This window comes from Mastigoproctus giganteus, chromosome 14 (genome assembly GCF_048544385.1).
Source record: "Mastigoproctus giganteus isolate SK-2022 chromosome 14, ASM4854438v1, whole genome shotgun sequence".
Taxonomy (NCBI): domain Eukaryota; kingdom Metazoa; phylum Arthropoda; class Arachnida; order Uropygi; family Thelyphonidae; genus Mastigoproctus; species Mastigoproctus giganteus.
In genome coordinates this window covers 123,477,164-123,489,969 of record NC_143588.1, presented here as the reverse complement: position 1 = coordinate 123,489,969, position 12,806 = coordinate 123,477,164, and the positions used below count along the sequence as shown (strand labels likewise).

General features: G+C 35.9%; 1 protein-coding gene across 1 annotated transcript in view; it reads right to left on the bottom strand.

Annotated features, from left to right (window-relative positions):
* The window catches only part of LOC150075707 (calcineurin-binding protein cabin-1-like), a 1,104,404-nt gene that overhangs the window by 721,173 nt on the left and 370,425 nt on the right, over positions 1 to 12,806 (bottom strand). The window contains exon 18 of the mRNA XM_090388624.1: positions 5,626 to 5,717. Within this exon, the coding sequence (XP_090244750.1) occupies positions 5,626 to 5,717 (92 nt within the window). The remainder of the gene's footprint in view (positions 1 to 5,625; positions 5,718 to 12,806) is intronic.

The following is a 12,806-nucleotide window of genomic DNA, read 5'->3' as shown; positions in this document are numbered from 1 at the left end:
GGAAATATAGTCACATACTGAAGAGCAATATCCCAGTTTGTCTGAAACGTAAAACAATGAACCAATGTATACTCCTCACCATGACTTATGGAAGTGAAACTTGGGCACTCACTAAAAGAATGGAAGAGAAGCTGAGATCTACACAGTGAAGAATGGAATGAATTATATTGGGAATCAGACTGTTAGATAAGAAGAGAAACACATGGATTAGGCAGAAAACTCAAGTAAAGGACATTCTTATCAAAATAAAGAACTAAAATGGTCTTGGACAGGACACATAGCTTGAAGACATGATGACAGATGGACTAAGAAAGTAACAGAATGGTACCCAACAGGAGCTAGAAGAAAACCTGGAAGACAATAACGGAGATGGACAGATGAAATTCACGAGTTTGTGGGTAGTAAATGGATTGCCATTGCACAAAACAGAAGGAACTGGAAAGTTGCTGGAGAGGCCTTTATCCTGCAGTGGATTGAAAATGGCAGATAAAGATGAATAGAAAATAGAAGCCAGCTGGAGTTGAGGATTAAAATTGCCAAGGAATATTACCGAATATTACCTCTCTGTTAGCATTAAAAGAGGCATATGATGCAAGAAAGCAAGCTTATATAGCAGCAATATAAAAAAAAAAAAAAAAAAAAAAAAATCCCATTTCACCATTCCATTCGCTCCAAAAGTTTGTCTAGTTCTTGAATTTATTTAAGCTATCAACTTTCACAATAAGACATGGAAGTTTGTTCCAGCAATCAAACATTCACTGGCTAAAAGCAAATTCCCGCACTTCTATTCTACAACTATCTCTTCTCAACTTGAATTTATGCTCCCTCATGCACATAATCTGGCCAAAAGAATCTTATCAACATTGAGCTCGATAAAAAAAATTGCATTATACAACCTAATCAGATCACCTCGCAGGTGACTAGTCTCTATATGCTGCAATTTGCAGAACTTAAGCCTTTCAAGGTATGACGAACCCTTTGCTGCCTTCACCAATCTCGTTGCCCTTGTCTGTACTCGTTCCAGCAGCTCTACATCCTTCTTAAAATGAAGCCTCCCGACCTGTATGTGTGGCCTGATCACTGCCTTATACAAAGGGATAATCACCTCCTTATCCCTGCTAGCAAAATTTCTGTATATCACTGACAAGACTACATGAGCTGCTCTGGCAGCCTGTCTGTCTTGCTCCGAAAACTTCATATCTGATTGCACAATTACCCCAGGTCCTTTTCATTCCACACAATTTCAAGTGTAGTATTGCACAGTTGGTACATTACTCTGGGGTTACTGTTACCAATATGTAGTACTTTGAATTTGTCAATGCTAAACTTCAGTTGATTAGTGGAGTTCAGAAATTAACTGGGGAAACAGATGATTTAGCAGCATGGCATAGAAATATTTTGAACCAAGGAAGTTCAAAAAGTGAAGATTCCATATTAGAAAGTGTTTCACAGGTAAGCTCCAAATGAATAATATCGGACAAATCAGAAGGGCAGATGAGCAGTGGTTGTAGCTGTCAATAAATGGGATTCTGTCAGAAAACGAATACTATTATTAGAATACTAGTAGGTGAACGAATACTAGTAGGTGAAAATGAATACTATTGAGATTGGAACTGAGACTGTGCATATTTTTGAAATGAACAAGGAAGTTTTTTGAAAGGTTTAGATCTCTTCACAGATAGGTTTGTTCTATTAGTTTAACTATTTCGTAATGCTTTCATTGATAGAGTAAAAGTAAAAGGGGTGACCTTCTGTATGAAGTAATGAAAAATTGGATATGCTGTAGACATTCAAAAACATCGATATCCAAGTTTATATACCCAGTTTCTTGATATAATGTGACCTAAACAATGCCCTAGAAAAATTTGATTTGGAAGTCTCTAGAGAACTACCAATGCATTTGGTTTTGTGGACAATCAAGATAAAAAAAAAAAAAAAAAACATTTTAGAGATAAATCCTTGAAAATTTCCTTTTAGAGGATTTATCTCTAAAATGAGTTTTTTTTTTTTTTTAAAGAAGAGTGGATCTCATCAATCTTGGAAGACATCAAGCATGATGGAAGAGACAGCAGATAGCAGCATTGTTATCTCTTCCATCGTGCAGTATGAAATGCAGCATGAATAATGAATAGTACGAGTAGAGCCAAGAACCATTGAGTAGAGGTTGAGGCATGGAACAACCACACCTGAACCACTATTCATTTGATGATGGTAATATCATCAGTTGGCCTCACTGTAGTCATCCTTATAAAAGTAAAACCCCTGTCCTTCACGAGAAGGTAGATACATCAGTAAGTAAATTCCACATTAATACACTCTGATAACTGCCACCAATTTGTTCTTTTATCTGCAGATTCTTGATGCATAAATTATCACTGCTGATAATAAGATCTCTCTCTCTCTCTCTCTCACATTTTGCCTCTCTAACATGATGCTGTAGAAAACAACATTACGATAAATTCACAGAAGTCTTGCTAGCATAGGAGTGACAAACCCGCATGTTCCAATAAATAACTGGAAAGCATATAGGTTAGTGCAATTGCATCAGTTTAATTCGTACCCATCTACCAAAGTAGTTAAGTTGGCATCATTTTTTAATTATATCTCATCGTGTATACATTCACAATGAGTTGCCATGGTATTGCACTACCTAGAATAAGGAACATTAGTCTTTTGCAATGGTGAAGTGTTACTTATCCGAGGTAGTGCAATACCATGGCAACTTGTTGTGAAGGTATTCACAATATGAGATATAATTAAAACCATGCCAACTTAACTACTTTGGTAAATGGCTATGAATTAAACTGATGCAATTACAATAACCTATATGCCAGTCATTCTACCACATAGCATGAGACTCTTGCCCTAAATATTATCTATAACTGAAAAGTAATAAGCCATTCTGATTTACAGGCCTGCTCCATTTCTCTGTGCAGCTATTTGTTGTACTCATCAGAGTCATCAGGTCCATAGCCCACTCCTACTCTCATTTTTCTTTCCCAATCATCATCATCAGCCATTTTCAATCCACTCTCCAGCAACTTTTCAGTTCCTTCTGTTTTGAGCACTGGCCATCCATTTACTACCCACAAACTCATGAATTTCATCTATCCATCTCCACCTTTGTCTTCCAGGTTTTCTTCTAGCTCCTCTTGGATACCATTCTGTTATTTTCTTAGTCCATCTGTCATCATGTCTTTGAGCTATGTGTCCTACCCAAGACCATTTTAGTTCTTTAGTTTTAGTTCTTTAGTTTTGAGTTTGCTGCCTAATCCATGTGTTTCTCTTCTTATCTAACAGTCTGATTACCAATATAATTCATTCCATTCTTTGCTGTGTAGATCTCAGCTTCTCTTCCATTCTTTTGGTGAGTGCCCAAGTTTCACTTCCATAAGTCATGGTGGGGAGTATACATTGGTTCATTGTTTTATGTTTCAGACAAACTGGGATATCGCTCTTCAGTATGTGACTATATTTCCTGAATGCTATCCATCCAAAATTTATTCTTCTCTTGACTTCCAGCCATTTATCATTATTACAGCTAATAACTTGTCCCAGATAAGTACCTTTTCAATTACTGCTCCTTCAATCATTATTTCCCTTTCCGTGGCATACTTGTTCATCATTACTTTTGTTTTAGCCATATTCATCTTTAGTCCAAAATCCTTACTAACTGTGCATAACTGATTAAGATTTTCCTCTAATTCTTTGGGATCGTGGCTTATGACCACAATGTCATCTGCAAATCGTAAATGGTTTAGGTACTCTCCGTTCACATTGACTCCTTTCTGCGACCAGTCTAATCTTCTGAAAGCTTCCTCAAGGGCAGCAGTAAACAGCTTCGGAGATATTGTGTCTCCTTGTCGAACTCCTTTCTCGATTTTAAATTTGCTACTGTCTTTGTCTAGTCTAATAAAGGATGTAGCACTCTCATATATTTTCTTCAAAATCATAATATATGGAGTATCTATGCCTTGTCTTTCCAGTGCCCGAAACATTGCCTTATGCTGTATGAAGTCAAATGCCTTTTCATAATCCACAAATGCCAGGCATAATGGTGTTTTATATTCATTTGCTTTCTCCATTAGCTGTGATATTACGTGAAGGTGATCCATAGTTGAGAATCCTGTCCTAAAGCCAGCTTGCTCTTTCGGTTGATTCTCATCAAGTATTCTTTCTAATCTGTTAGTAATGACCCTTGTGAACAATTTTTGATATGGGATAACAAGCTAATTGGTCTATAATTTACAATTTCTGATTTATCTCCGTTCTTATGCAGCAAAACTATGATTGCATTATTCTGCTGCTGGGGCGTCACACCTTTTCGAATCCACTTTGTGAAGAGCCTTGCCAGTTTTTGTGTTATGTCTCTTCCTCCCAATTTTAACAACTCTACAGTAACTTCATCTTCCCCCGGGGCTTTCTGATTCTTCATTTTCTTCAATGCATGTTCTACCTCATCAGGAAGAATATCGGTTATGTCGTATGTGTTGCTACTTTGCAATCCATCTTCCCCACTGCTGGCATCATTCCCAATGCTTAGGTTTAACTAAACTGACTGAACATTGCACTGGCCATCCATGTCGACGATGCACTGCCTTAAATTTTATGTACTTTGAAACTAAGAGCATTACCCGGCCCCCGGCTTCTGTCCTGTCTGTCATTTCTCTACCCAATTTACCCCATATTTAAATTCTGCATTCGCATTCCTTATTTCTAAGTGAGACCCAGTCTCTAATATCCCAACAACTGCATATGATGACTTGACCAGAACTTCAAATTCATCAAATTTATTTACTATGCTCCTAGCATTGGTGTACATGCACATATACATGCACCTGTTCTTAGTTACCCTATAATCAGCCTATGTATTTACTTGTTCCATAATGACTCATGGCAGCCCTTGAAATTCCCAGCACCCTGCTTTCCAGGCTTCTAGATGTTCCAATGGAAGCAATGCAAAAATCACTTTCACCTCTGTCTGTGGCTATTTTTAATCTATTAGTCTGTGTGTCTCCCAAGCTACTAATTTTACGACCCACCTAACGCTGCCCCAATGTAACCAGAAAATATGCATGTACCCTTTCTATTTAAGTGCATCCCATCTATCCCTGTAGAAGCAGTCTCTCCTCTTAACAAACAGTCCACACTGAGATAAATTTTACCCAAATAGCCTGTCATTATTCTTTCTCTCCAGGGACAAACTAATTGATAAGGCTATCATAATATTCTCCCTCCTATTGGGTCTGAGCAGAATTGCAGAACACTTAAATTTAACCCTTAAACTTGCAACTTGTTTCAACATTGCCCTGTACTTGTTAAGTAATTCTGCAGATCTCCTACTCTTAATGGCATTAGTATCAGCATGTACAATATCACCTTTTGTGCCCATAAAAGATGATTACTATACAACACCAACTTTTGCCCATGGCAGACACACCCTGGTCCCATTCCACATATCCTTTTTTGCACAATATATTTCCCGTTTCCCTGACAATAGAGTCACCAACAATAACTCATATGCAATAAGATTACTAAACAAAAATTAATTAATTATTCTCTTTCTTTATCAGGCTTAACATAAGAATTCAAAGTTGTTAATTTCATAATTGCATATATGTTTACCTTGTTCTTGAATAACAGGATGGTGATGATGAGCCACAACTTTTATTCATATGTCGCCTATCCATTTTCAATTCACAATAAATGAGAGTGTTCTGCAAATGAACAAAAATAAAGAAAGGCTTAGCTAGTCATTACTGGTATGGAATTTGAAAAGTGACATTTTATAAGTATTTCTGATTAACAGTAACATTTTTTTTTTTTTTTTTTTTAAGCACCCTACTAAATTGTATGTTTTTTGACTGATAAAGTTAAAGAGAGCAGGTACAAAAATCTATGAGGTTAACTGTTCAATGGAGAATCAAAAAAATCAAGAGAAATGCAGCTTCTCAATCTACAAAAATGAAAATTATGCATATATTATTTCCAACACATTACTATGGTATCATAGATTTTAACTACTCAATGAAATGTCTGTGCCTAAGTAAAAGATAAATGGCACTGCATTTCAGTTATAGTATTAATGTCATAGCCATACATTTTTTTTTATGAGAACCCCAAACACGAAAGGTATCAAAACCTATAGTACTTAGTACCGTGCATGGGTTGAAGGAGAAGTATGGGGAGAGGGGGATGCCGGAAACTTTGCTCTAGAGACTAAACATGGGTTTCGCCACTTCAAGCCTCCAATAAGCAAAGTGGTGGTATTTCAACAGTTGATGAAAGTCATCTACCACCTGATGAATATGACTATGATATTAATACAATGGGTGATATATGCCTTCAAATTTGCCAATGAATTTGGAATATTAAGCTGACATCAGTAAAGGTTTGGTCAGGTCATAGTTTCGTGCAACTGCATGTATAACCATGTCATCACGACATGCACGATAATAAGATCTGGTGTAGCAGTTTTTCGAACCACCTAGCATTGGTAGTTTGTTTTGGACAGTATGCAAACTGAGCATGGAGATCTATATTTATTACCATGCACATTCAGAAGTCCAAGTATATGTAACAGAGCCACACAGTTTCATTGGGTTGCAAGAATGTTTGAAACTCAATAGCTATGAATACTTTTCAATTAACACTTTGGCAGCCTCAATGTTAATTGTTGTGCATTCACATGAACAATGAGTGCAGAATTATATGATAATTGCAGCATTATGAACCCCAGGGGCTCACATCTGGTGAGTATGGGCTTGGCACACCCAGGGTCCTGAGCTGGATATCATCATTCTTCTCTTTCTTGGTGATTCCCTTCTACTTTTGACTCTCTCTCTCTCTCTCTCTCTCTCTCTCTCTCTCTCTCTCTCTCTCTCTCTCTCTCTCAGGGTTACTCGGGAACATTTTTTTTTTTTTTTTCCTGGTGCAGCATAAGCCTCAGGCTTCCTTGCATCATATGGATATTAATAATAATAATAATAATAATAATAATAATAATAGTTGAGTTTTAAATTTAGAAAGATTACTGTTCCCCATGGCCTGTTTAAAGAAGTCTATATTTGATTCCTGCTTGTGACTAGAAGAATTATTTAGGCCTCTTTAACTGACGCTTAAATTTGGAAGGGGAAAGGGTCATGTTTGCATAACATTCAAAGTGGAATGAGAGAAGACAAATGTCTGTAGGGATTAAGAACCAAATATAGGAGGAGGAAGAGAAATGCAGTGGTAGATGAATTATGAAAGGGAGTGGAATTGCTTTCCTACCCAAAGGTGCAGTTGTGTGGCAATCATATATACCTATAATAGCAATTATATGTAATGATTATTTTTAAACTAGTTTCAAAAAATGAAAATTGCAACCATCACTTTCTTATTTGGTGTATAAGAGAATGGCAGTTGTAACCTGCTGTAGATAGGTAGAATTAATTAACCTTATAAATCGCAGTCACAGAAGTTAAAACCAAGTAAACAAGAAGGCTAAGATAGGGGAAAAAAATTCTTTCAATCATTGATGTGTTTCAATGAAAATTAAAAACATAACATATTCATGAGCTTGTGGATAGTGTTTATTTAAAAGGCAATGGATACATAATAAAGTTTATTGAGAAATTGCACCGTTCAATTATGTGAGTGCAACTGCTGGTCATTAATTGCATTTCAACCCATATTTTGCACCCATGAAGTGAAAATATACTTTATCAGACACACTTAAGCTCCTTGATAGACACACTTTAGGCAGTTACAATTAATAGACATGAGTAGGTGAAAGTAACTTGGGTATCTGAGATAGGAATGGAAACAATTTTAGAAATAAATTAATAAAAACTAATTTGACACAAGGAGGCCAGGCCAGGCCTATCTGGGAACAGCAAAAAAAAAAAAAAAAACAGACTGGTTCCATTCAGCTATCTCTTTAATCCTCCCTTAATTCTTAAGGGGAAAATTTATAATAGTAATTCATCATCATTATTATACTCTTCCGTTGGCATGGGCTGAGTCCCTATTTAGATATCGCGGCCTCCATCGTTGTCAGTCTCTTCACAATCTTTCATGATTGTTGATAGCTCTGAAAGCCTGTGTTTTCCTTTAGGCATTGGAGCCCTTCTCGTTTTGGTTTTCCTGGCGGTCTCTTATCTACAATTCTTCCTGTCAGTACTACATTAGGCAGCCTGTGTTGCTTCATCCAGTTCACATGTCCAAACCACTGAAGTTCTTTTTTGTAGATCTGTTCTATTATGCTGTGTTCAACATTCATATCTTTTCTTACTTGTTCATTAGTTAGTTTTTCCCAATTTGTTTTATTGATTTTCCTTAGACATCTCATTTCAAATACCATTATTTTTTTGCCTTCCTTTCTTATTTATTCTCCATGTCTCTGATCCATTAGTTGCTGTTGGTACGATGACAATTTCATACAGTCTAATTTTTTGACTATTTGAGATTTTAGTGCTCTTCCATATGTTTTTTAGTTTGTCCATCCGATGTTCAGTCTGTGATTAATTTGGTCAATATTATTTCGGTTTCCGGGCATTAGCATTAGCTGAGGCATATGATGCAAGAAAGCAAGCTTATACAGCATCCGCCAAAAAAAAAACCTTCCATTTTGCCCATCCGGTCACTCCAAATATTTGTCTAGTTCAGCCTTTAATTAATTTATTAATTTATTTAAGCTATCAACTTCCACAACAACAACACATGGAAGTCAGTTCCAGCAATCAACTACCCACTGGCTAAAGGCAAACTTCCGCACATCTATTCTCCAACTGTCTTTCCTCAATTTGAATCTATGCCCCCTCAGGTTCTTAGTCTGAGCAAGTGGAAGTATCCTGTCAGCATTGAGCCTGCTCAAACCATTCAAGGCCTTATACACCTCAATCAGATCACCTTGCAGGTGCCTAGTCTCCAGATGCTGCTACTTGCAGAACTTAAACCTTTCTTCATAAGTGCACCCCTTTGTTCCTCTCACCAATCTTGTTGCCCTTCTCTGTGTTCTTTCTAGCAACTCTACATCCTTCCTAAAATGAGGCCTCCAGACCTGTACGCAGTACTCAAGGTGTGGCCTGACCACTGCCTTATACAAAGGGATAATCACCTCCTTGTCACTGCTAGCAAAATTCCTATATATCGTTGACAAAACTCCATGACCTGCTCTGGCAGCCCATCTGCACTGCTCACAGAACTTCATATCTGACTGAACAATTACCCCCAAGTCTTTTTCATTCTCCACCTCTATGAATGTAGTACCACATAGTTGGTACGTTTCTCTCGAGTTACTGCTAAACATATGCAGTATTTTGCGTTTGCCAATGTTAAACTTCAGTTGACACTTCTCAACCCATCTGCCTAAGTTTTCTAGATCCTGTTGCAATAGCATACTGTTTAGTGTCATTAACAACCTTGCCAACCTTTGTATCATCTGCAAACTTGAACATTAAGCCTGATATACCTTCATCAATATCATTGATGACTAATAACATTAGTCCATGTAGAGCAGTGTCCATTTATTACCACTCTTTTGTCTATTAGAGTCTATTATTAGAGAGCCCAGGTACACAAATTTTTGTACTTGTTCTATCTGTTAATTTTGGATGTTTATGTCTTCTATGTGTGATTTTTTTTTTTTTTTTTGATTTACATTATTTTAGTTTTATTTATATTTATATTAATTCCATAACTGTTGCATGCTTTATTGATGTTTGTTAATATTTCTTTTAGTTCTTTGGTTTCCGTTAAAATCACAATATCATCTGCATATTTTATGTGGTTTATGTTTTTTCCATTTATTATTGTGCCTCTTTTTCCTTCAATTGATTTCATTAATTCTTCTAGATAGATATTAAATATGATAAAGGGAATCTCTGCATGACTCCTTTCTCTATTTCAAATTTCTCTGTTTTAAAGTTGTTGAATTTTACCAGTGCTCTTGTATTTTGGTAGAAATTGTTTACGAACTTGATTATTTCTTGATTAAATGGGATTTTTTGTAGTTGTTTCATTAAATTTTCTCTGTTTACAGAGTCAAATGCTTGAAATTGATGAAACACAGATAGAGGTTTCTTCTGATACCACTATTTTTCTGCAATGGAGTTTAGTGTGAATATTTGATCTATTGTTTATCTGTCTTTTCTAAATCCTGCTTGTTCTTCCCCTATTTGTTTCTTCATATATTTTAATTATCCTATTTTGTAAGATCCTTATAAATATTTTATATATAGGGTTTAAAAGGGTAATGGGTCTATAATTCTGGCAATTTTCTTTATCTCCTTTTTTGTGTAGAGGTACTATTATTACACAGTAATTCAACTAGTCTTAATTTTAATTTGTTTTTTTTTTAAATTTATCTTTACATAAAGCTAATTACTGTTTCAACTGAAAAAGCTATACATAACTTCACAGAATGTCATGACTGATGGGGAAACTGTTACTGACAATTCACCTGAGTCATATTCCCTTGTACATGTTGCTGCATGCATGAAGACCAACAAACTTAAATTACAATTTGGCATACTATTAAGCAAGATTCAGCGTCTGAAACATGAATTGATTCTCGACAGAAAAACTGAACTTGGGTTGGGGCTCTACAGAAATCTGAACGAAGGCAGTCATGCTATCCTAAGTCTTAGGACTAGACTTGGAATAGCATCACTCCAGGACTAAAGGATTCTCTGATTGATTCCCAGTACTGGATCAATGAGTGTAGAATGATTTGATTCCACATAAGGTAGTCCTACTGGGAGTTTCAATTGTAAGGGAAGAGGGGAAATATATTCTGTAATAAAGACAGATAGAACAGAACCAAAGCTTGTCTGCCAGTTGTGAAAACAGATGTGCTAACCACCTATCAGTTTTTAAGGGTACTATAAGTATTTGGTGATCCACATTGGTACTAATGAATTTAAAACAAATGAACTGATGACTTGGCCAAGAAATACAAGGTTCTCCTGGAAAAAATGTGTAAAGATAAGGAATTATATGATGAAAGCTAGATAACTCTCAACTGAGGGACTGTGCAAGGGTTATGGGGGAAAACCCTGTTTCATAGGGCACATCATGCAAAAAAAAAAAAAAAAAAAAGTTTTATAAAGAAGGTATTCATTTCAATGGTGGAGATTCAAAGGATTCTGCTGGTGTCATAGAAGTTTTTCGTCAAATATCTAATGAGGAGGTGGATACAGGAGAAAATGGAATGATGTATGGACCGAACTCACACATGCACCTTCCTTGTGATTACTTATGTCCACCCTTTAGTGAATTATGTGCAAAAATAACCAGTCACATTTGACTGGAAAAAACAATTTTAAGCAAATGTACAGATGCACATGGGTTGGAAAAAGCTAAAATATTCAAAAATTTAATTTGTATATAGAGTAATGGCAGAACTGATTTAATTTAATTACAGAAGTACTGTAAATAAATTCAATGACTAAGCTTTTAATTAGGTAATTCAATGATCAATTTGGTTGATCAATGAGAAATCAATTTGGAACTAGTCAGACTGAGTAAGACCCGTCGGGTAGAATATTTTCAGCATAGTCTGTGCTTGTTACCAAGAGAGACTGTTTTTACAGAGATGGGATACATTTAAATAGAACGGGTTTAAGAATATTCACTAATGCTATCACGGTGGCATTAGGTAGGTCAGAAAATTGATAGCTTTGTGTGTGGGGGCGGATGCACAGACTAACAGATTACTACAACTGCAGACAGAGGGGAAAGTAATTCTTGCACTGCTTCTATTCGAAACTAGTTTTTGGTGACATCAGAGTTCTGTTTTTGCCACCTAATGTGACATCCCTTCTTCAACTTCTAGATCAAGGTGTTTTGGAGACTTTTAAACACAACTATAGGCAACAGCTCTTAAAAGGAGTCTGGGTGCGAGGTTGGCCTGTGCAGACATTGCTCCTTAAAGCTCTTCAAACAGAGAAGTTTTTCCTGATTTATTTTCTGCTTTATTAGTTTATATTGTCATATTAACTTATTTTCTAGAGTAGCTTTATATTCCTAGTTACGATACTTAGTTTAAAGTTTAACTTAGACAGAGATTTCGTAGATATTACTTAGTATCGGTAACGGTATCAAATCCACGTGTGACAAATTGAACGAGAGGTCTTTTAACCAAATTTAGTCGATTTATTAACCAATTGTTATATCAAATTATCTTCTATAAGTAGATTATAGACCTAGTCAGGATCCTTAGTTTATTCTAAATTGAGATAGCGAGATTTCGAAGCTAATCAATACTTACGAGTCCGTAGAAATACCGTTCGTCAATTCCCGCCATTTTTACACGATAGCATAAGCTTAGTGTAGTATACTGCATAATATAATATTGTCAATTAATCAGTAAATCTATTAATCTTGATAAACTTTATTGTCAATTAAATTGTATTTTTAACTCTATATATATATAACGACTTAATCGTAACAAATAATTAATACATAACTATAGTGGTACACGTGATACGGAAGTTGTATAAAGGGAACACTAGATACCGAAAAAAAAAAAAAAAAAAATATATATATATATATATATATATATAACATAACTGTTTTGGGATATAACTTAAGGATTTAATTTTTGTTTTAAATTTTATTGAATTAAATTGGAATCATGACTCTGACCAGAGCAGCAAAGCAAAAGGCTCAAGCTAATGGGAGTGCTGTGGTTCAGGGGAGAACTGAGGGGGGCAGTTGCCCTCTGAATCACAGTCTATTAAAATGCACTGTTTGCTTGATGTTTGCGGAGCAGTCGGGTACGGGACATGATACTGCCAAGGGGGATGTCTTTGTGTGTGCAC